We start from the raw sequence: 24,566 nt of genomic DNA, 5'->3' as shown, positions 1-24,566 counted from the left end.
GAGATATCTATCTATCTATCTATCTATCTATCTATCTATCTATCTATATCTACCTATAGAGAGAGACACAGAGTGAGTGAGTGAGAGAGAGATTAGAATCAGCTCACACGATTAAGGAGACTGAAAGTCCCGGGACAGGTGAGTCTGCAAGCTGGAGACCCTGGGATGCAGATAATATGGTTCAGTGCAGGTCCAAAAACATCAGAACCAGGGAAGCTGATGATGTCACTCTCATTCCAAGGCCAGAGTCTTGAGAACCCTGGGGGTTAGGGGAGGGTAAGTCCTGGAGTCCAGACCATTTTGGGCTTTGTCCACCAAGATTAACAATTTGACTTTTAGTTTAAGTGGGTGTATTAGTCCGTTTTCATCCTGCTGATAAACACATACCCGAGACTGGGCAAAAGAAAGAGGTTTAATGAACTCACAGTTCCACGTGGCTGGGGAGGCCTCACAATAATGGCTGAAGGTGAAAGGTGCATCTCACATGGCAGCAGATAGAAGAAAAGAACTTGTGCACGGCAACGTCCCTTTATAAAACCATCAGATCTAGTGAGACTCATTCGCTATCTGGAGAACAGCACAGAAAACACCTGCTCCCATGATTCAATCACCTCCCACCAGGTCCCTCCCACAACAGGTGGAAACTGTGGAAGCTACAATTCAAGATGAGTTTTGGGTGTGGACACAGTCAAATCCTATTAGTGGGAAAAGGTTTGTGAGCTCTTGTTTTAATGTTTGCTTTGTTGTTTAATCTGATTGCAAGTGAGGGTTAAAAACATTTTCAACCTGTTGACCATTTGCCTTGTTTGCTGAATTATTTGCTCCTGTCTCTCTGAGGTCTCCCTCAGACCTGCTGAGGTCTTAGCATCTTTCCTATTCATATGAAGTCTCTCTCAGCGAAGGATTTTAATCCTTTGTTGTGTTCAGTTTATTTTCCCTAGGTTATCTGCTTTTTAATTTTGGTTTTCCTTTTTAAGTAGAAGCTCTGAACTTTGTGCCTTAGTGTGTGAGGTTTTTGTTTTTTTTGAGATGGAGTCTCCCTCTGTTGCCCAGGCTGGAGTGCAGTGGCACGATCTCGGCTCACTGCAACCTCCGCCTCCGGGTTCAAGCAATTCTCTGTCTCAGCCTCCTGAGTAGCTGGGATTACAGGCGCCCGCCACCATGCCCGGCTAATTTTTTTTTTTTTTTTTTTTTTAGTAGAGACGGGGTTTCACCGTCTTGGCCAGGCTGGTCTCGAACTCCTGACCTCGTGATCCACCAGCCTCGGCCTCCCAAAGTGCTGGGATTACGGGCGTGAGCCACCGCGCCCGGCCAGTGTGTGAGAATTCTTCACCACTTTTCATCTTAAGAAATCCTCGGCCACCTGACATTTGATAAACACGACTTAAGTTTTCTTGGTCCCTGTTGTCCGCATCCACGTTTTACACTCGTGGATTTCTGTTTTCTTCTCGGGGTGGGGCAATGCCTCCCCTGGTGCGGCCCTCAAAGGCCCAGGAGCGCAGATCCCGCCGCAGAAAGACCCCTGGCCCATCTGCGCCCAGCCCTTCCCCGCAGGAGGGCTCAGGGGACCCCACGCTACTGGAATCCACCCCGAGTCACAGCTACAAATCATTACCCACAAGTGGGGTCAAAGGCCTCTTTACGGGCGAGAAAGCTGCGGCTCAGCAGAAAGCCAAGCACTTTGGGAGGGAGGAGCTGAGGTGCTTTATTACCCCGAACAGACGCGAAAACAAGCCAGGGCCCGCGCGGGTAGACCTGGTAGGCGGGTGGGCGGGGCGAGGGCCACTTCCGGGGTGTGGAACCCTGCCCCCGCCCCGAGCCCCGCCCCAAGCCCCGCCCCAAGCCCCGCCCCAAGCCCCGCCCCGGGCCCTGTGGTCCCGGGATGAGCTCTCCGCGCAGCCAGGCTCGCTCCAGTGCCCGCCCACCGCTGACTTCATTGGCTGCCTCCCCAGTCCCGCCCCCAGGAGGGCCCTGCTGATGTTCGTAGCCAATCCGCAGGCGCGGCGGCGGCTGCGGGTCGTGGGTCGCAGGTCGCGGGTCGCGGGTCGCCGGTCGCGGCGGAGCCTGGGCGCTGAGGTACCGGGGCCTGGACGAGGGGGCCGCGGTCTGGCTAGGGAGCCGCGCGGGCTCATGGCGGTACGGCGACCTGGCCTCGCTCGTGGGTTCGCGGGCGGGCCGCCCCTCCCCGGGCTCCTAGGGGGACCGTCCAGCTGGAGGGGCGGTGACCGCGACTGTCGTGGGCTGGCCCCAGGTGGCTAGGGTTGGGGGTCAGAGGTCAGAGGTTCTGCCTTCTGGAATGTTAGGGCCCCGCCCGTGGAGCCGTGGAGCCCTAGGGCCGGGCCGCTCCCCATTTTCCTGTCGGCTCTTGTTGAGGTGCCCCATCTTTTCGCAGAGGGGACTCGGAGGGAAGCGGGCCTGAGAGCCGCTGCTGCCGCCCCTGAGCTCGGACGCGAAGGCTGGCCCCGTCCCCGGGCTGCCGCCGTGGTCCTGCAGGTGACCCTCAACCCCGCGAGGACCGCCGGCCGCCCCCCTCCTCTGGGCAGGCTCAGGAGTGCGAGAAGCGGGGTGTGGGCCTGTGACCCTCGAAGGCGTGGGCGGGGAGTAGGGGGTGGAGCTGGGGCCGCGGCTGTCCCCGTATGGGCTGCTCCCCTGTGGCTCCGAAGCCACCTTTTTCTGAAGTTGTCAGTCAGCGTGTTTGAGATTTCGTTTCTGGAATCTCACCCGAACAATCTGGAGAGAGGAACAGGGGTCTTGCGGCTTTGGCTGTTGACTCGAGGTGAAAATAAAAACCAGACGTGGGGATGTAATGAATGCGGAGTGACCCGTGAGCAAACTGGACGGTTCTCCCCGGCGGACAGGCATGAATTCGCCCCCTAGCTTGCCCCACATGCTGTGAGTTAAACTGTGTCACAGTAAGAGCAGTTTAGTCCCACGGTTCTGAGCAAGAGTCCTTGGCGCTGACCTTCCTAGTGAAGACACTTTGCAATGTGTAAAATACTGAATACAAAATTATTGTGCAAAGGTTCTGAGTTGAAGATTCTGAGTGCGCGGAGGCCGGCAGCAGCCCTTACTTTCCATTGCAAGGATCTCAACTTACTACTCTGAGAGCAAAAGTAGTTGTTTCTTTACAGATGTGGGTTTAGGGGAGACGGCTGTGGATGAGGAATAGGGGCGGGGTTTGTTTTCTGCACAAAACGTATGCGATTAGGAAAAACAAAGGGTTTTTATTCTGCCTATCTTCTTCCATCTCAGCCAGCATAAGCACATTCTTTTTTTTCTGTTGATGATACATGTTGAGTATTTGCAGCGATTAGGAAAAGGAATACTCTCTAACAAGACACTTCTCTTTAAACTAGGCGGTGGAGGGATGATGATGTATGTCTTCTGGGGAATTAACCCTCGGGCTTGATTTTCAGTGAAGAAAATGAGGCACAAGGAATTGTTAACCAAGACCTTCCAAGGCCCAGCTGTCGTGTGTGGGACTCCGACCAGCCACGTATACATGTTTAAGAATGGCAGTGGGGACTCGGGGGACTCTTCTGAAGAAGAGTCTCACCGTGTGGTTTTGCGGCCCCGGGGCAAGGAGCGCCAGAAGAGCGGTGTCCACCGGCCTCACCAGGCGGGAGCAGGTGACGTGGTGCTGCTGCAGCGGGAGCTGGCCCAGGAGGACAGTCTCAACAAGCTGGCGCTGCAGTATGGCTGCAAAGTAAGACACCCCTCAGGGGCCCTGCCCCGCTCCGTTTCGAGGAACACGGGGAACTCACTGCAGGGTGGGTGCCCTTGCCGCCCTTCTTAACCCTGCCAGGCCGTCAGGAGAGGCCTGCTGTAGCAGCCAAGGACTCCCCTATTTAGCCAGAATTGGAATGCAGGTGGGAGTACCTTTAGTTCCGAACCCTGGCCCCCAAAGAGGGAGGGTTAGCGCATTTGTTTCTCTGCAGGGAACTTCTCCTTTTCCTGTTTTCTCCACACTGAAATTCTGAAACCTTTTTTCTTCTTTCGAGCACATTTTATTTTAGACCTAATGGGGCTGGAGATACCAGGCAGAATTTAATTCCAGATTTCTATGGTATGCTTGCTTTTCTCGCTGCTCTTATTTTTCTGAACCTTTCTTGGTGGTAGCTTACTTGACTGGTAAAGTTTTACCTTCTCTCGTTTAGAACTGCATGGTCTTTTGTATGCTGTGTATCTATATAACCCTGTTTTTCTCTAATTATGTTTTCAGCATTCAGAGTGATTAACAATGGCAAAGTAAGTAGGAAAGTATTTCTAGAATTGCTGCATTTTCTCCTAGATTGTAACTGTTTCACTTTGCTAACACTGTGCTACAGATTTGTATGGCCTTCTCTAGGGGTATATAAGCTACTTAATTTAAAAAATCTCTTTCTCCTACAAGTGTCTTATCTAACAAGGTCCAAATGTCTCAAACATGTTGTGTGGGGTGTTGCGGTCTTTCAGGGAAATAAACACGTTGGTCTCCGGGGACACATAGTGGTCTTTAAATTGTACTGACAATTATATTTGGCTCCGATAAGCAGCTTCTGCAGGCATACTGTGTGGCTTACAGAACATGGGCTGAAAAATGAAGCCTGTCCTACAAAGACCGGAATAGATGGAGTAGGCTTCTTGGTATGGTGATGTCGAAATCCGTAAAGAATATATAAAGCCTTTGATAAGTGATCAGTTTTCCCATTTGAAGTAAATAAATTTGCTCTTAATTTATTGAAGGCAGAGACAGAAAGATCTCAAGGGTCTCATGCATTAGATTCAGGACATAGTGAATTAAAAACGTCCCCTACCCCAAATCAGTTACAATAACAGCAGTTGCTGAATAATAATGGAAATGATTGATTTGAATGAGATCTGTTGGCTGTATTCACTTTCTAGTTTAAGTGGACTTAAGTGTTAAAAGTTCGGAGTTCATCTCTGATGCTTTTGGAAAGTTTTCAAACATTAGTTTGAGGGAGGGGTTACCCTTTGACTTACATTTCCCCCTGCTTCTTAAATCTTCGTGTTTGATTATGAGAGGAGTTTGTCATGAACTTTGTTACTTGATGAAACTCACAGCATTGTTCCTTTTTCCTGACAGTTAAGTACAGTAACTGTCAGTCACTTTTATTTAACAAGTTGACATGCCCCACAGTGTTTCTGGGAAAGAAAATGCCGAGGGCATATCTGTCAACCTTATTACAGGTAAACTGGATTTTGAGTGTGTCTGCAGAGCTGGCTGAGGCTGTGTGTTTGGTGAATGCTAACATCTGGCAGCCACTGAGTTCTGGCATGAGGGGGAAGGCAGGCAGATGGGGGCACTATTGCCTCAAAAGTGAAAGGTGGAGAAGGCTGCAACATTCCTTTCAGTGCCATGGTGGTTTCGCCCAAAGCGATTTGTTGCAGTCACACTTTAAACAGTTTGAGAAAGATCTGTTTTTCAAAACTGATCTTAAATTGTTCAAACCTGTAAATCTTTAGGAATATCTGATTACTAAACTATATATTGAGGTTGAGTGAAAGCCAAAAAAACAAAATTTCAGCCTAAACTAACTTTGTGTACAGCTGCAGTTTTCCAGTCTTCATCAGATTCGTCAGTGAAGTGGGCTTGAATCATCACCCAGAAAGATTAAGAGCCACTTTTTGGAAAGTTATTTTTAAGGAGCTCCGCATATTTTATGATGTTTATCTTCGTGCCTTCCTAGGTTGCAGATATCAAGAAAGTCAACAACTTCATCAGAGAACAAGACTTATATGCTTTGAAATCTGTTAAGATTCCAGTGAGAAACCATGGGATCCTGACGGAGACCCACAAAGAACTGAAACCCCTTCTGAGCCCGTCTTCCGAGACCACAGTGACCGTGGAACTGCCAGAGGCAGACAGAACAGGCGCGGGCACCGGTGCCCAGGCCGGCCAACTGATGGGCTTCTTTAAGGGGATTGACCAGGATATTGAGCGTGCAGTGCAGTCAGAAATCTTTCTACATGAAGGTTACTGCATGGACACCTCCCATCAGCCACTGCTCCCGGCACCTCCGAAGACGCCAATGGATGGTGCAGATTGTGGCATTCAGTGGTGGAATGCTGTTTTCATCATGTTGCTGATTGGTATTGTCTTGCCTATCTTTTATTTGGTCTATTTTAAAATACAAGCTAGTGGTGAGACCCGTAATAGCTTGAACACAACTGTCATCCCCAATGGCTCGATGGCAATGGGTACAGTTCCAGGGCAAGCCCCCAGACTAGCAGTTGCAGTGCCAGCCGTCACTTCTGCAGACAGCCAGTTCAGTCAGACCACCCAGGCAGGGAGCTAAGCTTTGTTTTTAAAGACTCGGCCCAGCTTTAGCAATTGGCTGTTGATGTGCCTCAGCTGTCACTGGAGATGTCCTAGGGGTGCTGCATTTTGCTTCCGGGGAAGGATGGACACTTTTCAGAAGTCACTGCAGTATTCCCAATTGCACTGGCCCTGGGCATGGCCTTACCCAGTCTAAGCTGGCAGGATCTAAAACAGCAGCGACCTCGGCCCCTATCCACAGAGGCGCAGCAAGAGAGCCATTTCCCTGTGACATTTAGTGGACTGGCCAGTTCATAGCAGCACTGTGTGGACCCCCAAGTTGGACGTGCTCAGAGGGAAAGATTTATGGCCTCTGTCGAGGGACCTGCAGTGTGAGAGCCAGTGGCATCTGCGCGGCTTGCCTGGCTCTCGCTGTATCCTCACTTCCTGTGGAGCGGGGATTGGCTCTGAGGAGTGTTCTCTGTCTGCCTGGCAAAGGTGCTGTGGAATAGGCTTGGCATGCCACCCTGTTTTTAGAGAGTGACAGTTACAGTTGTAACAAGCCTACTTCATATTGGCCCCCTCAGTTAGCCTTTTTGAGGCAATGCCATTTCTAGAGTTGAAAAAGCCCTGGACCCAAACTGCTGCACTGTTGAATAAAGGGCAGTCCTACTCCTGTCCTTTTAGAGCGGCTTAGTGTGACACACAGGCATCTCCCAGGCCAAGCACACACAGGCTGCGCCCAGTTCCGCAGGAGCCGTCCCACAGCGTGGCTCTCTGGATTCTCCCACTTGTCCTCCTTGGAAGGAGCTCTTGCTGGCCAGTGTTTGGAGGGGAGGGTGAGTGCCTGTCACTGAGGCTCCACCATGGTTGGCGTCTGAAGCTGGGCAGTCGTCAGGCCTGTGCTGAGAGCCGCAGCCCCTGTGCACACCTAACAAACACAGGGCGCTCCCCCTGCTGCTTCCCTGGCTCAGTTCTTCAGAGCTCCAGAGTGAGAAGGCCGCTTCGTCCTTTTTCTCTGGGTGATGCCCTTAGAATAACACTATGTGCAATGTAACTCACAATGTTCCAGGACCAAAGGCTTGATGGAGGGGCTAGAGGCGACCCTTGTTGTAAAAGGCGATCAGAACACCTGAGGGAGGAAGGGGCTTGCAGTTTTCCCAGCCCTTCTCGCTGCCAAGGCAGCAGTGGTGCTGTGGATGGGCTGGGGACTGCGGGGCAGAGCCTGCTACTACTTGGGAGTTGGTGCTGCCCTGTGGCATGGAGGGGTGGGAGGGGCTGAGATGGCTGCTGGCCCAGCCTCCAAGAGTTCTGGACAGGAGGCAGACACTGCCCAGATGCTCGGTGGAGGGACAGTGATGGCCTTTGACTCATGAGGCCTGGAGAAAAGTATCAAAGGTCTCACCATGTAAGAGTGATTTCCGATTTCTCTCCTTTCAGTTGTGTGAAAAAACAACTGGCCTGGGTTCCATTAGCAAATTAAATCATCTTCAATCTTAAATTAGAGACCAGAATGATCTCCAGGATAAAAAGAACTTCTGAATCTCTGCAATAGGAAATGTTTCGATCATGCAAGTGCTTTCCCAGCCAAATGTCTGTGCTCTCTGTGTCACTGAGGGCCACAGGTTCCTCTAACATCTGTCACTGTCACTTCACCAGGCAGGCCTTGGAGTTCCATGACAAAATCACTTTTGTCAGACAAAGAATGTATCCTTTACTTTTCTCAAATGGAATAAAATCATTTCTTCTGTGAAGGAAAATTGATTCCCCCTTTTTATTTAATTTTTTTTTGGAGACAGTCTCACTCCTTCCCCCAGGCTGGAGTGCAGTGGCGCGATCTGGGCTCACTGCAACCTCCACCTCCCGGGTTCAAGCGATTCTCCTGCCTCAGCCTCCTGAGCAGCTGGGATTGCAATCACACATCACCATGCCTGGCTGATTTTTGCATTTTTAGTAGAGATGGGGTTTAGCCATGTTGGCCAGGCTGATCTCGAACTCCTGACCTCAGAGAATCTGCCTACCTCAGCCTCCCTAAGTGCTAGGATTACAGATGTGAGCCACTGCACCTGCCCCAACCTTTTAAAATTTGGGGATTGATAATTTAGCATTAAAAGATGTGGGATGCTGCTGGAGAAGATGGACGTATCTGTCAGGAGTGAGGACTGTGCCTGTCCCCTGCACCTGGCCACCAACTTGGGGCTTGTATGGTGCCCGAGGTTACTCAGACAGGTGCAGGACAAAGTGGTAACCAGTGCTCTAGGGATGATTGATCGCTGATTGATCTGTATACAGGCTTTAATATTGCTTTATTAGGTGTATATAAGAAATAACCACGTTACTTCCTATTCCACATTTTGCTATGTTTTCAGTGTCTTTGGGGAGGGAATATTTCAGAGAAATAGGTTTGCTATCTAGTCTCCAGTCTTCTTGGTTGAACTATAGTGCTGAATGTTGAAGCCCAAGGAATCTCCATTGTCAAGCAAATGATGCTTTAATTTTACTCTGGAGAGACAAAGCTGCAGGGACTAGGCAGACACCTCAGGGTCACCCAGAACCGCCACTGCCCAGCAGAGGTGAGGAAGGTGTGGCCCAGCCTAGGAGCATGTTGGGAGGACAGTCAAGGCCCCGCCATGCAAGGCCTTCTGCGCTGCAGTGGGGGGAGTGTGGAGGGGAGGGGTGGGAGGAGATGTGCCTGAAGTCATGGAATCAAAAGCCACTTGGGGCCAGGCGCAGTGGCTCACGCCTGTAGTCCCAGCACTTTGGAAGGCCGAGGCGGATGGATCACTTGAGGTTAGGAGTTCGAGACCAGCCTGGCCAATATGGTGAAACCCCCTCTCTACTAAAAATACAAAAATTAGCTGGGCCTGGTCATGTGGGCCTGTAGTCCTGGTTACTTGGGAGGCTGTGGCACGGGAATGGCTTGAGCCCAGGAGGCAGAGGTTGCAGTGAGCCGAGATCGGGCCGAGATCTGGGAGATAAAGCGAGACTCAGACGGAAAAAAAAAAAAAAACAAACCACTTGAGACAGCGGAAGCCTGGGCTCAGCTGTGGGAAAGGCCCAACGAGCCATGACCATTTCCTCTTTGGGGAAGATTGGGCTGCAGCCCCAGGAGCAACAACAATCATATAAGCCATGGTGCTTCCTGGATGCCACAGTGCTCTAAGAGCTTTATACGTTCACCCACTTTACCCTCACTACCTCCCTACGACACAGGCACTTCTATCCCCAGTTTACAGATGGAAAAAGCAAGCTGCTTACGACCACACAGCTGGTAAATGGGGGTGTTTGGGAGCCTGTGCTCTTAATCCGTTTCTGCTCTGCCACGTGCTTGACAGTCCACTGTGGGCTTGGGGTAGGGCACCTGTGGCATGATCCAGGCTCACAGAACATGGGGGATGCTTAAGGTCTCCCAAGGCAGGGCTTCAGGAGGGGACAGCAGAGAAAATTTCTACTGGCCCACTTGGGGTACTGGCCTCACAATAAGAAAAGTTAGATCCATTGCCTGAATCGCAGTAACTGTAGAATCAGCATTTACCTGCCCATTTTCTTGGTGGAGAATCAACTGGATTTAGCCTCTGAGCCAGTGAACCAGGCCCCTTGTGTTGGGGTGATCAGACCCAACACCAGGTTGTGGGGGCCACGAAGTCCAGCAGAGTCAAAGGATTGAGAAAAAGACAGTTTGAGAAGTAAAGTGGGACTAGGGGGCCATCGCGATCGTGGAGGCCGCAAAGGCTCCGAGCTTTGGGAACTCATGCTATTTATTGGTAATCCAACAAAGAAACAGGTGGTGAGAATGTGGAGGTCAAAAGGGCAGACACATGATCTATAGCTGTTATGGTTTAGCATTTATAAGGAACATGTTCTGCTACTTGAGATAATGGGAATACAATTGATCTAGGAGCCTAGGAGGGCTAGAAGTAAGGAGCCAGGAAGTCTAGACACATTCTAGAGGACATTATGTCACACATGCAAGCACTGCCTCAGCTTTCTTCCCAACACCTTGCCTTTGAGTAACAGAGACCGTCAGGAAAGGAGCCTCCCTTACCTGCTTCCTTCCCAGCACTTAAGGCCTTGGGACAGGTCTTCCAAGCTTATTTCCAGAGACAGGGTATGGCTGGTCTCAGGCCAGGCAGGGGAACAGGGCTCGGAGAGTGTGGATAGCATCCAACTTGCCTGTTCTCCAAGTTTGGTGCAGTGGAGCTGCTGTGAGGAAGGGCAGCCTCCTTGCTCCTGCACCGCCAGTCACACCCCACTGCCCCTGGAAGGACCAGTGTGGTGATGAAGTGCCGCTCCAATCTGTGACCTGTACCCCTTCCCATGCCTGCTCAAAACTTGCAGAGAGACTGCCACCACAGTGCCAGTGAGGAGGCAGGGAGTCCTTACCACACCTGGGGGAGACTTTCTCACACCTTTGGAAAACACTGGGTTATTGTACATCACCATTTCACTATCCTGAATAAGGAACATGAGCTACTTTCCATCTATTCATCCATAACCTGCCAGAACACCAATTATATACCAAGAGGTGATGGGATAACATGACATGGCCCCTGTCCTCAAGGTGCTTATAACCTAATGGGATACGACCTATGCCAGGGCTGGGCGCAGTGGCTCACGCCTGTAATCCCAGCACTTTGGAAGGCTGAGGTGGGCAGATTGCTTGAGCCCAGGAGTTCGAGACCAGCCTAGGCTGAACATGGTGAAACCCCATCTGTAATGAAAAATTACAAAGATTAGCCAGGCACAGTAGCGTGCACCTGTAGTCCCGGCTACTTGGGAGGCTGAGGTGGGAGAATGGCTTGAGCCTGGGAGGTGGAGGTTACAGTGAGCTGAGACTGTGTTGCTGCACTCCAGCCTGGGCATCGGAGCCAAACCCTGTCTCAGGAGAAATAATGATAATTTTTAAAAAAGACCTATGCCAGAGTAGAGATACGGTAGAACACACGATGGCCCACAGAGGGAAATATATGACAAGTGGCTAATAAAACATCTGGAGGAGATGACATTTCCTTAGTCGACATCTGAAAGAAGGCTGGGATTTAGTAATATGGCAGTGGATGCTTCTTTTCAAAGAGGACTGTCCAGTGTGAGCGAAGGCCTAGAGGCTGGAAACGGGGGACTATGTAGACAGAGAACTATGAATAGTCTGGTGGCCTGGCGTGAAGGAAATGTAAACGGAGCTGTGGGAAAATGCTGCAGTACTAGTTTGAGGCTAGGTTCTAGGCAACGCTGAATTCCACATTGAAGTGATCTGGACATGATTTGATGGACAGTAGGAAGCTACTGAAGTCTTGGAGCAATAGCGAGTTGATGAGCACTGAAGTGAAGAATGCTGGTCGCAGTTTTGGAGAGGCTTGGTTGGAGGAGTGGAGACCTTAAGAGGTGTCTCGATTTTTACTCATGGGATTTTAATTGATAGAGGCGATGCATGACAACATGGAGACATTGCTTCTTCCTGGTGTCATCGCAAGAAGCTTTACTACTTGTAATTCCCAAGAGAAGGGAACACACCAGGCCCCACAGGGCCACATAGGGATGCACCAGTGTTGGTCAGGAGGCAGAAGGGAGCCAGGGGCACGCTCAGGCCAGAGGCTTCATCGTGTTTCTGTGGGAAAGGGAAGGCAGGGCAGGGCAAACAGGCTAGTCCTGGGAACAGCAGTCTCTCCTCAGTCAGCAAGGCCCACAAAGCCAGAGCATCAAGAATACAGAAGATAAGAACCAGTTACCACAATAAGAAAGAGTTAATACAATTGGCCCTGTGATGAAGGGATGCTCAACAGACAAATGCAGAATCTAAGAAAGCCCAGAACAGGAGGTGGCGCAGAACTGGCTGTGTGATTCTGAGGGGCCTCGGTGTGGCTTTCTTCGTATTTCTGTTTGGGGCTCATTGTTTCTTGGATCTGTGGGTTTGTATAGTTTCATCTAATTTGGACAAATTTTAGCCATTGTTTCTTTGAAAACTTTTTCCTCATTATTTCCCTCCAATTATATAGCTCATTTATATTTTATTCATTTTTTATTGTCTCCTGTTTTATTTTGGATAGTTTCTACTGCTATTTTCCTCTGTAGTATCTGTCTAATCTATAGTAATTCCATTCAGTGCGTCCTTTTTAAAAAAAAAAAAAAAAAAACAGAGTCTTGCTCTGTCACCCAGGCTGGAGTGTACTGGCGTGATCTTGGCTCATTGCAACCTCCGCCTCCCAGGTTCAAGCGAATCTCCTGCCTCAGTTTTCCAAGTAGCTGGGATTACAGGCATGTACCAGCATGCCTGGCTGATTTTTGTGTTTTTAATAGAGATGGGTTTTTGTCATGTTGCCCAGGCTGGTCTCAAACTGACCTCAAGTGATCTGCCCACTCCAGCCTCCTAAAGTGCTGGGATTAGAGGCATGAGCCGTTGGGCCTGGCCCAACGCATCTTTTACTACAGGTCTTTTTAATCTCTAAAGGTTCTGTTGGAGTCTTTTAAATATCTTCTGTTTCATCATTGTGTTTGTATATTCTGACACATGGAGTATATTTGTAACAGCTGTTTCACATCCTTATCTGCTAATTCCGTCATTTATGTCATTCTGGGTCCATTTGTTGATCTCTCCCTCCATCTGCCTCTCATTATAGATTGTATGTTCTTGTTTTTCTACATGTGTGGTAATTTTTTGTTGGATGCTAGACATGGTGAATTTTATGTTGTTGGATGCTGGATTTTGTTGTCTTCCTTTAAATAGTTTGTGCTTTGTCCTGGGGCATGGTTACTTGGAATGAGTTCAGTCCTTCTGAGGCTCACTCTTCTGCTATGTTAGGGTAGGTGTAGAGCAGCATGTAGTGAGGACTCATTCGGCCCTGCTCCCGGGGCAAGGCCTTCTGAGGATTTTTTCAGTCCTGCTCCTGTGGTGATGCCTTTTTAAGATTCTCCGAATGCTGTGTGCGTTAGGAGGTCTCACCACCGAACACACGCAGCATTAATAACCTAGTTAATAATCACCTCATAATCTATCTGGTGGGAACACAGATGATTCCTGGCCCTGGGTAAGCTCTGGGAATTGTCCCGCCTACTTTTTTCTGTTGGCTCTTTTCCTTGACTCTGCAGTTTCCTCACATGCATGTACAGGCCAGTACTCAGCCAAAGACTTGGGGGAATCTCTGTCCAGCTTCCCCCTCCCCAGTACTGTGCCCCCACAAATTCTAGATGCCGCAGACTCCCTGAACTCCAAACTCCATCTCCTCTACTTGGCAAGACCACCTGGCTCTGTCCTATGGTCTGCAAACCCTGCAGGTGGTGAGCTGGGGCACTCATCAGTTTCACCTGGTTTATTTCTGGTCTCTGAGAGATCACTGTCCTGCACTGCCCGTTGTCCAAGGCCTCATATTTTCTTGGATTCTTTAAAGTGAAAGAATACACCTGGTTGCTGTTATTCTAATATGGCCAGAAACAGAATATCATAGGCCAGGGTCAGGGGAGGGGCAGCCAAAATGGTGGCATGACGGGGCAAGACTGGTTCTGAGGCAGGGCCAGGGGAGCAGGCCTGTCAGTGGACTCTAATTTGTGAGCCTGGACTGGATCATGGGACAGGAAGCCAAAAGGGGCAGATTTTTCTTAGAAAGGCTTAGGAAGGAGTCCACTAAATTCCATGCACTGTGAAACAGCTGCTCTGGAGGTGTGTCGTTGACTTAGTTCAATCAACATGACTGCATTCCCCCTGTCAAGTGCCAGACTCCCTGTTTCTGAGAGTCTTAGCTCAGCTGAGTAGTTAGAAAGGAAGGATAGCCCATGTACCAGTCATCCAGGCAGTGGCAGTGTCACCCTGGCTCCTTATGGGCACTTTGAGATCACTGCTCCTCCCTCCTCCCTAAATCCTCCTGCTTCTTTGAAGCACGTATTGTCAGAACACAGTTCCTGCCCCATTTCCTTGTTGCATCATCTACAGATCTGGTCGCTTCCTTTCCTCCAGTGATGACTTTAGCACCTGTCCTCATCCTTGATACCCCTGCAGGTCAATGCTTCCCCATCTTTTTCAGGTTGTATCACATATAGAAAAGAATCAAATATGTCTAGCACCCCGAGGTAAACCAGAGGGGATCTCATGATCTTCACATGAACCTTAGTGTCTTAGACAAAGGGGGCAGTGGTAGTTTTGTTCTATTTTGGTTTGTTTTTGAAACGGGTGATAGAAGAGCATGCTTTTATGCTGACAGGAAAGATCTAGGAGAGAGGGAGAAATTGATGCTGCCAGAAAGAGGGGACAGTTACAGAAGCGAAGACCTTGGGAAGGAGATGATGAGACCCAGGATGCAACACAGAAGGCTTGGACTTAGATAAGGGCACCAAGGTCCCTCGACAGTGCCTGGAGGGAAGATTGCTGGATATCCCGTGAGAAGGTGAGGTCGGTCTCATCAGATTCCATCTATTTTCTCAATGGAAAATGCGAGAGGAAGTAACCAGCTGAGGAGAGAAGGAAGTGGTCTTGGAGGGGTGAGAGGAGAGGAGATGCAGTAAAGTAGTTACGTCTCAAAGCGAGGAAGCCGGCGTGCCAGGAAGCCGCAGCTGCATCTCTGGGCGGGGTTGAGAGCCATTTACAATTTACGGTCATGAGGAATGAAAACAGTCCAGAATTAGCCCCTTTACTCAGTGAAGTAAAGATGATCTTTCTAATAAATGGTACTGGGACAAGTTGAGAGCCTTGAAACTTGTGTATTTTTCTTTTTGTAGAGAGGAGGCCTTGCTGTGCTGCCCGGCTGGTCTCGGATTCCTGGGCTCAAGTGATCCTCCCACCTCAGCCTCCCAAAGTGCTGGGATTATGGACGTGAGCCACCACACCTGGCCACAGAGAGCCTTTGGTAAACACATAAAATTAGATCCACATACAAGAACAAACTCCAAATGCATCAGCAATCTAAAAGTAAAAGATGAAACCATACTAGAACAAGAGTACGTGGGTGACTTCCTCTCTAACCTTGGTGTGCGGAAAATATTTCCAAATGTAACTCAAAATCTATAAGCAATGAGATGGATAAATTTGACTCCATAAAAATAGAATTTTGCGTGACTAAAGTACCACAAGAAAGTTATTCATAGCACACACACCAAAGGGTCAATATCCCTAATATAAAAGTAACCCTTACAAGTTGGAGGATGAAAATCAAAAATCTAATAGAAAAATGAGAAAAAGAACAGAAATTCACACACTTGAAAGATATTAAAATGTTCTCAAACATATGAAAAAATGCTCAATTTCACTCATAATAGAGAAAGGCAAATTACAACATTGAGATACACTTCTCAGACTGGTAAAAATAAAAAATAGGACCGCACTCTGTTGGCAAGGATGCCCTACACCGCTGGAGGAGATGCAAATTGGTACATCTCTGGAGGCAACTTTGGCGATACCTTGCAAAACTACAGGTGAACTCCCTCAGCAATCCCACTTCTAGGAATCTACCCCGAAGATACATCTTTAAAAATACAAATATACGCATGTGCAGGGCTATTCATTGACGACTGCAGAATATTGGGAACAGCCTAAATGCCTAGCACCATGGTACATCCACACCATGGATGAAAACGTCTATGAACTAATCACTCTATGGAGTGATTTCCAGCTAGACTATTAAGTGGAAAAAGCAAAGCTGCCTATTTGTACAAGTACAGGAAGGCTTAAACCAGAAACTAAAGAGACTAGTTGTCTCTAGGGGCGGGTGAGAGAGGCGGGGATAGGAATAGGCTAGCAGGGGTGAAGAGAGAATGCTTTTCTGAGCATCTTTTTGTATAGCTTAGAAACACAGTAATGTTTCAGATACTATTCATACACCCCTCAAAATAAATCATTAAAACCAACTAGGATGGGGAGGGTGCCGAAAGTGAAATAAAACATGGACAGATGAAGCTAACCATGTTACAGATAGTAAGATAACCACACTGAAGGGACTGGGAACTACAAGTAACTGGAAACCACTGTCTTGACTGGATAGTGTAAGGCCAAAGGCAAAAACCACAAAACCACATAAATGCTGTCATCTAGTCAGTTAATGTGTGTTCCCTACACGGGTATGGGCAGTTCTGAAAATAAGTGTACACTGGAACTGAACAATAAGTAAAAGGACTGTAGATAATAAGAGCTGGGTTCCCCACCACAGGAGAAAGAAGTTACAAATGAATCCAAAGCATTCGCATAAACCATGGCTTTTGACATGTTTAGGTAATTAGGAATATGGATGGATGTGTGTGTGTGTGTGTGTGTGTGCGTGTGCATAACTACATGTATTTCCTTGTTGTGTCTGCAGAAAGAGTCCGAAAGAGGTGATACCCTGGTAACAATAAGCACATCTATTGCCCAGATCTGGTTTCCAAATACCATTCTCCAATAAAGGGAACCAGGAATCGTGGAAAAAGTGGTTGACCCAACAACACAAGATGAGTGTGGAGCATCTGTGGTGCCAGAAAGGACATGCTAAGGGTGTGGACAGACTCAGACTTCACATGGAAGGCCACCTGATCAAGCTCCTCATGGCCAAAGCTGGAACAAGTGGAGGAGCAAAATAATGACAGGATTATAGCCCACAGGAGAAATAAAATCCGAGTCCACAATGACATAATGAGTAACGAAATGAGAAGAGACAGCTGTTCCTCGCAGCAGAATTCCAATGAATAAATGTGGAAGAAAACAGGCAGCTACCACAGCTATAGACGCTGCACAATTAGTGGGTGAAAATATAACCCTGCAGAGTCTCAAGGTATCTCCCCCAATATATGTATCAATTACAAAGGGAGAGAAACTTTTTACATTGAAGAAACCCTGTAAAAACCACTGAACCAAGTGATCAAAGTCAGTATCGCCTGGAATAAGACACCAACATGGACCCCATGATGCATTAGGGACATACCATTTCTGTGGTTTTCCCGCCAAAATGCACAACTTCCTTCCAATCATCACATTAGACACATCCACACCGAGCGGTATTAGACAAAATAACTGATCAGTATTCAAAAGTGTCAAAGGTTATATAAGAAAAGCTGTAACAAGTGGCAAAGGGAATGTGGGATCCTGGATTGGATCCTAGAACAGGTATGAGTGGAAAAAATGGGGAGATTCAAGTGAGGTATTTAGTTAAAAATGCTGTGTCAATATTAATTTCTGGGTTCTCGTACTTGTACTATGGTTATGTAAATGTTAGCATTAGGGAAAGCCCGCTGAGGGATATGTGGAAACCACATTATTTTCCCAACTTTTCTGTAAGTCAAAAGTGAGTTCAAAATGAAGTGTATACACTAAGAGTAAAAAAAGGGGGGACTGTGTAGTGAAACCAGTCAGTACAACTGATTTCTTTCTTCCACAGCTGCGTTTGCTTAGGTTAGCTAGAAAGCAGGCCCATCATGCATCTGTGAGATAGTGACTGGAGTGTAGGCCCTGGCGTCTAAGCTGAGTAAGATGCCCTGTCAATTTGGGTCCTCTGGGAAGCAAGACTGATGAAATGAGGAGCACCAAAGCTTTACACCCCAGCTATGTGCATCTGGGGCTGGGGCTGCCTGGGAAGAGCTCGTCCTCAGCCCAAAGCCCGCAACAGCTGGGATCAGGGCTTACCTCTCACAGACGGGGCTCAGCAACTTTCTGCGGGATGAGGACACAAGCCCACTTGACCTGGAACGTCTGGTGTTTGAAGCCCCAATCTGAAACCTCCTGGCCCCGTGGAAGATGGGAAGAAACACTCCTCTTCCTCTCAGTTTTACAACCGAGTGGTCCTCGGGCTGCTTGTGAGCACCGGACGACCGACGGAGCAGGCTGCAGCCAATCAGCTGGCACAGGGCTCCGACTGAAAATCATCTTGGCTGGTGCCACAGAATCGGCCTGAAAACAGGATACTGCCTAGAGCAAGGCACCCAGGGGAGCCAAGCAGGAAAATGTAATGAATTGACTTTAAGTAGCTGCAGCTGTGATTAGAGTATTTTTAGCCACAGGAATCAACCAGCTTTCAAAACCTGCTAATAAGAGCCCCACCGTAGCCAGCGCAAAAATTTAGTTTTCAGTTTAACACCAGGAAACTGCTTAGCTAGGAGCTGGCTTAGAAGGCACATCAGGAGAGACCATCTTCTACTGAAAGTTGAAGATTTTTCATTTTCTAGCTGAATTGTGAGAAAGGGAGATGACCATGAAGCGCCTGCCAACATACTGGGACGTACACCTAACACTTTGAAAACTCAATTCATGCCAGCACATCTGTCTTCTGCTGCATCTAGCTCAGCATCATGTATGTATTTTGGGCAAAACTAATCATTTCACACCCTAGACTTTAAAGAGACCCAGAATCTAATGATGGTTCTAACATACCCACCCCCTCTAACAGGCTTTGGCGTATTTCCTGTGAGCAGCAGTCACTGGAGGCCGAATGGATTCCATTCATCCACAGCACTGTGCATGCAACAGCCAGATTAGGCCCCGGTGGGACTGCGTGGCCCGCTGCTTCCTATGGGCGCCAGGGCTGCCCAGCAGGGATGACCCGGGAGCCGACAAGGGGGAGGCCAGTGGGGGCGTTGGGACGGTTTCCTTGACCCTGTCTCAACCCGGAGAAAGAGGCCCGCAGGTGAAAAGGGTCTTCGTGAAAGGAATGAAAAAGGAGAGGGCTTTAGGGGAAGGGGCTGCCTGGTGGCAAAGCCAGCGCCTTGTGTCCCCGGGCAAACATGACAGAGTCTGGACGCACAGGAAGAGCCAGTCCGTCTTTACCTGAGTGAGTGCGGGAGACAAACACTTTACAACAACCGTTAGCATTGTCTTCACCATTTGATAAAAAGTTCACTATTATATTTATTGTATAATGAAGAAAAACAACACATTCAGGGAAAAATTGAGATTAACTTATTTTTCTTAAAAGGTTCATCTCAAGGATGGCAACAAAGTCCAGCTTGTGCCGCCAAACGGTTTTACATGATCAAACCGTGTACAGCTTCTTGTGTGAACTGTTGACTACAAACATTTACCAAATACATAAATCTCTTTTAAAAAAGCCATTTTAAATATAGCAAAGCAGTGTCTTCTTGCACAGCAAAGTGAAGAAAGTTTCTACAGAGAAATAGAAGTTTTACATTTGTAAAATCTTTTTCACATTCTAATCATCTAGCTTAAGATCCAATGCCAGGAGTTTTCAGCTTCCTTATTTACTATGTATTTCTTGTGCGCATGATGGTTAATACAGAAATTATGTTGATGCATTACTAGTTATCCTTCTAGTTAAAGGAAAGGGTAAAACATGTATTGTTCTTGTAGAACAAACCCCTGATTTAGTCTATAACACAATGGACATAATTGGGCTCAAAAGATGGAGTTTTGATTGGGACCACCTGTGTACACACAACGGTGACTTCCACTCGCAGTGGAGTAGCGATTAGAGTACTGAGGAAGGACAGCTGTTGGAAACTGTACTTTAACCAGTGCAATTTCAGCTTTTTTTGCTTTTGTTCTTTAGTAATAAAATACTTCTGGAGGGATAAAATTTTCTTGCAATGGTGTCTCATACAAAACACGAGTCTAAAAGGGTAAGAAAAGACGGTTCTAAAGCAACACCATTAGCGTCGTCCGCACTCTAGGCTGGTTTCCACCCAGAGATGTGGATGTGCGTGTGTTCACACATGGGCGTCTGGGTGAGAGATGTCTGTCAAGTCCATATGCTCCATGCCACACTGACATATGGGAAAAAGGTTAACAGTCAAATATTCAGTTCCTGAAATGGAATACATTGTTACTTGGTCAGTGTAATTTAAATACAAACTCCGAGCCTTGAGTAGTATTATTTTAGAAAACAGTAGTTGTACTGATTATAAACCTGCATAGAAAGAAAGACTATTGAGATACAGTCAGAAAAGCCATCTCATAAGGCACACAAGAAAATAGACAGTAAATGTGAATGTGTTAACTCCTATTCCAATGTACAGCAGAAGTTCATGAACATGCATAAATAATAACGAAGGAATCACTTAACACTTTCAAAGCTATAAATGGTTTACAAAGTGGTAAGGATTATTTTGGAACTTCAGTGTTGGGAGACTGTCTTGTTTGGATTAGGTGTGGCCTTATGAAGAAATGTGCCTGTAAGTAGTTCAGTAAAGTAAGTACATTTTTAAAGAAAAATCCTTTCTGAATAAGAGCCAAATGTCTATACTGAAGAGAGGAGACAGCATGTCATCCTCTTTTGGCCTCTCCCAAAAGTTACTGCCCAAACTGCCGTGAGAACAGAACCTCCAGTTTGCAGCCTGTGATGCGCAGGTCTCTCCTGCACTGATCATACCTGTGTGTCAGTCAGGAAATCTGGCTGATGACTTGTCACAAACAGCAGATGAGGAAAATGTCAAAAGGAACGTAATTTGGCCGGGGGGGGGGGGGGGGGGGAACAAAATGTACATAGAAATTGTAGGTAGCTGCTCAATATCATTTAAAATATAAAATAGCAATTTTTAAACCCTTGAGTTTTTTAGGAAAAGGAGTATTTAAAAATCTACAATGAAAGATATACAGGACTTTGAATTTTGCTCATGGCACAAGCCCAGTAAGTGGATGAACTTGCTATCATCCATTAGTTGTCTTCCTGAAAGAATAAGGCCTTGTTCAAAATCCAAGCTGAGGGTGGCACTAATTCCAATTAGAATGGCAAGAGTCATGCCAAGGACCGGCACCCTAAGAGCGTTTCTCCCCGCATACCAAAGCATCACTGCAATGTGCAGAAGAGCTGATAACGGTAGGATTTTGTAACCAGCTGCATCGTTCTGTTTTCAGAGGGTCAAGGAAAAAAGATCCCTTTCCCCACGAGTATTTTCCCCTAATCATTTACCACTTATAAAACCTTTGTGCTCATCTACTATTTTGCCATTTTCTCTAATATTAATTAAATTAGGTCAGCTTTTTCTACTACATTTTTTCCTCACAAAAGGCAAGTTTTAAATAATGCCTTATAAAATCTGTTACAACACATTTTATACTTATGCAGGATGAACTTAACACCAATTTTTTTTGCCACTTTGCTATTTATGTACACATACAAAATATATAATGATGCTCAACCCATACGGCACAAAGATTACAATGTAACATCACACATTCACCACCAGTGAGGGGAGAAACCCCTTTATACAATCCTCTGAAAAAACTGGGCTAATAATTAAAATCCAAAGTACAGTATATTTAACAAAATAGTAAATATTAAACAGTGAATACTTAATAAAGGACCTCGCCTTTTCCCCCCAAATTGGCGGCAATCCACAAAAATATACTTTTTAATCTGGTGACCATACAATACATAGGTACTTACATCAAAGGTGATAATATATTTAAGATGCTATATACACAAAGAGTTTGGCTCAACTTTTAATTTACATTTAGAATAAGTGTTCATGGCTTTTTTTTTCCAAGGTTCTGCTTGCAAGATATTTTTGTTTTCCCCTCTTAAAATAAAACTAAAGAGTTAAACCAAGATAAAGCTATTCTCTAAAAAAAAGTTACAACATATAGCTTTGGCTTATATAAATAATTCATAGCAGAATGTGTTCAAAAGTAGTGAATATAATTTTATATATAGTCATCAATTCATAAGGGTGTTTTCTTTCATATAAAATATACATGAGCTAAAATCAGTTTCTTTAATTTTTAAGATATGAATGTAAAAAGAAACTTCTGACATATTCCAATTATAACTTAATATATTAATTTTACTTTGTTAATGCTCTATATTTCTAGGCTAGTATTTTCTGAATATCTCATGCGTGTTTTCTATTCTCTTTCTTTATTAGCTAAAGATCACTTCTTGACCCAATACATTTTTGCACGTGCAAAACAGTTATGTGTGGGGCTTTTTTGTTTTGTTTGTTTTTAATATCAACAGCCCTTTCCCATGCAACCCTTTGCAACAGACACCCATGCCAGGTTGGAAAATATAAATGACATTTTATGTACAGTATTGCTTTCTTGGTTCCTGCTTTTCCACTGCTCTGTTCTACAAAGCATTTTCTCTTAAGTAACTACAGTCACCGCACAGTTAAATAAAACAAGTAGGGGGCCCTCTAGGTTTCTGCAAGCTAGTGTGGGAGAATTATATATGGGTACACGTTTCTCTGCAAAAACTGGTTATCTTTATGAAACAAGTAGTCCAAGGAAGTGCCAGACTTGTCTGTGCCTACAGGGTGCTTTGTCTGCCATGGGACACACATCTGCAGACCTACAAGGAGTTTGCAGGTAAGTGCCTGATTCTGTGTATGTAACACACACCCACACATACACACACACTCACACCCACATACATATATATGTAAAGGGATATATATATATGTATGTACATATAAATATATTTAACTCATGTCCTTATTTACCGATTTAGATATGTAGGGCAGGTCACTGCAGTAACACAAAAGTACAAACATCAGCTTGGAAGCCTTAGGTCACCCACGCGTCCATTCTCATTCGCTTTACAGAAGGGCTTTCTCTGTCCTCAGTGTTTGGGGGTCGGCCAAGCACAATTGGAGAATGGAAGTCGCCCCGTGGATCCTCCCGATCACTGCCATCATAGGAGCTACTAGAGCTGCTCAGACTGTCCACAGGGGAGCGCCCCATTTCCTGTCGGGGCTGGGGCTGCGGGGGTTGTGGCTGGGGCTGCGGTGGCGGCGGCGGCTGCTGCTGCTGCTGCTGCTGGAAGCCCGATGGGGTCATACGATCCCGAGGAGGTGAAATCGGTTCGGACTTGATGTTGATGTTTTGGTTGGTATTAATGGATAAATTGGAACCCTGAGATAACTGCCCTCCAGCACTGAAGGAAAAAAAAGAGAGAGGTCAGATGGCTTGCAAGTACCTCTGCAAAACTGGGATGATACAGTAGAGACACTGCCTGATGGAAAAGGGCCCAGAGTCTGAAATCTTATCAGAGTTCCCCAAGACTGGTTTGGGTCGTTTCCTTCAGTGCTTGGCACAAAAGGAAATCCCATCTTCCTAGGAGGAAAGAAAACAGTACCGTTGAGCCCTTACGTTACTTGGTTCTGTTACCCACAACGTTGGTACTTTTGCAGCTAAAGTATACGAAACAATGTCAGTGTCTTAATGCTGTGCAGGGACCAGAAAGACAGAGGAACAGCAGCCTCATCTGCTCACTGCCTCTTCTTCCTCAGCATCTGCTCCCCAACTGCTCTGGCCCTGTGACAGGGCACAACATCGCTCATCCTCGCAACACCTCGAAGGTGCAAGTCATACCACCCCATTTTCCAGAGGAGGAAATGAGGAGCTGGCTGAGAGCAGTAGAGGAGGATGCAAGCAGGCTGTTCCCCAGGCCTGGGCTCTGAGCCCTTTCCACTTGCTTTTCCAGGACCATTTCTAGTGCATTCATTTAGGATGCTCAGGATAGGCCTGAGGGCCAAATCCTGTGTAGGCAAATTTCCCTGAGATACTCTGCTGCTTTTTCCATGACATAATTCCTAAGAAGACCACTGACAACCATCCTCACTGTGCAGTTACTTCAGAATGGATGAGGGAAAGGGACTGCTGAGCTCAGGCTCTCTGGGGACTTCCTGGGCAGAGGCTAGGGGCCTGGGGTATTCCTACTGCCCAGAGCACAGGCAAGGCAGCCAGTCTTCATGGAGGCCAGCTGGGTCTGCTATGTTGTCCCCTCTCTTGGGACACTCTCCTCCAACTGCTCCATGGGTCTGCTGTCATCCTGGTTCCACAAAAGCCCTGTTCTTTCTCCCTGCTGTCAGGGATGTCTGGCCTCATCTGGGCGCCACTGTAAATTCTCTTTGCTTATATCCTTACAGCCTGCCCATAGGGAACGTTCTCTTTGTGAATGAGGTTTGGTGTGTGCATTGGGCTGGGATCAGTCACACAAATCCTATGGAGCCTGACTGATATATAAGACACCCTGTCCCCAGTTTTCCTTCCCTGTGGCCCAGGGAGAAAGCAACAGGTCCAGCTTGTCTTCCTATTCTTGTCTACAGATACTCACCGAAGCAGTCAATGGCAAGGGTGGCAGGGGGTCCTGAATGCCTACAGGCTGCCTTTCAAGCAGTGCAGCCAGAGGCAGGTGCTTGGGGGCAGGGGTGCAGCAGGCAGCTTCATCACTGGTCAGAGGGCAGAAGGATGGTGCATGTGGGTGGTATCTGTGCCTTCAGACCCCTTCAGATCCTGGTTGAGTCTCTCTACCTCAGGATGTCCCTATGGGAGAAGCCTTGCTCCCCAAATCCCTTCAAGGAATGCCTAGTTTGTCAGTATCCAAGCTACTGTCTAGAGCCATGTAAGAAAATATTTTCTCCCGACACTTGTATCTACCTGAAAAGGAATCATTACAGGATTCCTCAC

The 24,566-nt window shown here is 47.1% G+C and overlaps 2 protein-coding genes across 51 annotated transcripts in view; one reads left to right on the top strand and one right to left on the bottom strand.

Moving 5' to 3' along the window:
• Positions 1–1,944: 1,944 nt before the first annotated feature.
• Positions 1,945–16,621, top strand: LYSMD4 (LysM domain containing 4). Of its 8 annotated transcripts, none has more exons than XM_009429941.3 (5): positions 1,998–2,076; positions 3,417–3,706; positions 4,002–4,066; positions 4,223–4,248; positions 5,691–8,019. In XM_009429941.3, exons 2-5 carry the CDS (start codon positions 3,513–3,515, stop codon positions 6,297–6,299), a joined length of 894 nt encoding a protein of 297 aa, XP_009428216.1. In that variant the 5' UTR covers positions 1,998–2,076; positions 3,417–3,512; the 3' UTR covers positions 6,300–8,019. The 8 variants fall into 8 exon arrangements, with proteins under 8 accessions (XP_009428217.1, XP_009428210.1, XP_009428216.1 ...); XM_016927533.4 differs by lacking the exons at positions 4,002–4,066; positions 4,223–4,248 and adding exons at positions 14,963–15,090; positions 16,534–16,621 and having other exon boundaries at positions 2,049–2,136; positions 5,691–6,093; XM_009429935.3 differs by lacking the exons at positions 4,002–4,066; positions 4,223–4,248 and having other exon boundaries at positions 1,988–2,076; positions 3,357–3,706.
• Positions 16,622–19,024: 2,403 nt separating this feature from the next.
• MEF2A (myocyte enhancer factor 2A) overlaps positions 19,025–24,566 on the bottom strand; it is a 150,603-nt gene continuing 145,061 nt past the window's right edge. For all 43 annotated transcript variants that reach the window (XM_016927526.4, XM_001140333.7, XM_054667201.2 and 40 more), the window contains one exon: positions 19,025–23,031. In XM_016927526.4, coding sequence (XP_016783015.1) covers positions 22,662–23,031 — 370 coding nt within the window. In that variant the 3' untranslated portion in view covers positions 19,025–22,661. The remainder of the gene's footprint in view (positions 23,032–24,566) is intronic.

This window comes from Pan troglodytes, chromosome 16 (assembly GCF_028858775.2).
Source record: "Pan troglodytes isolate AG18354 chromosome 16, NHGRI_mPanTro3-v2.0_pri, whole genome shotgun sequence".
In the NCBI taxonomy this organism is placed as follows: Eukaryota; Metazoa; Chordata; class Mammalia; order Primates; family Hominidae; genus Pan; species Pan troglodytes.
The sequence above is the reverse complement of the archived record's forward strand: the minus strand, read 5'-3'. Positions and strand labels throughout refer to the sequence as shown.

Bases quoted from the DNA above. Each gene is read 5' to 3' on its own strand.
- LYSMD4 (XM_009429941.3), top strand. From the start codon at position 3,513: ATGGCAGTGGGGACTCGGGGGACTCTTCTGAAGAAGAGTCTCACCGTG. The intron at 3,707-4,001 runs GTAAGACACCCC...TCTTCTTTCGAG, and splicing joins CGCTGCAGTATGGCTGCAAA to CACATTTTATTTTAGACCTA. The intron at 4,067-4,222 runs GTATGCTTGCTT...TTATGTTTTCAG, and splicing joins TTTAATTCCAGATTTCTATG to CATTCAGAGTGATTAACAAT.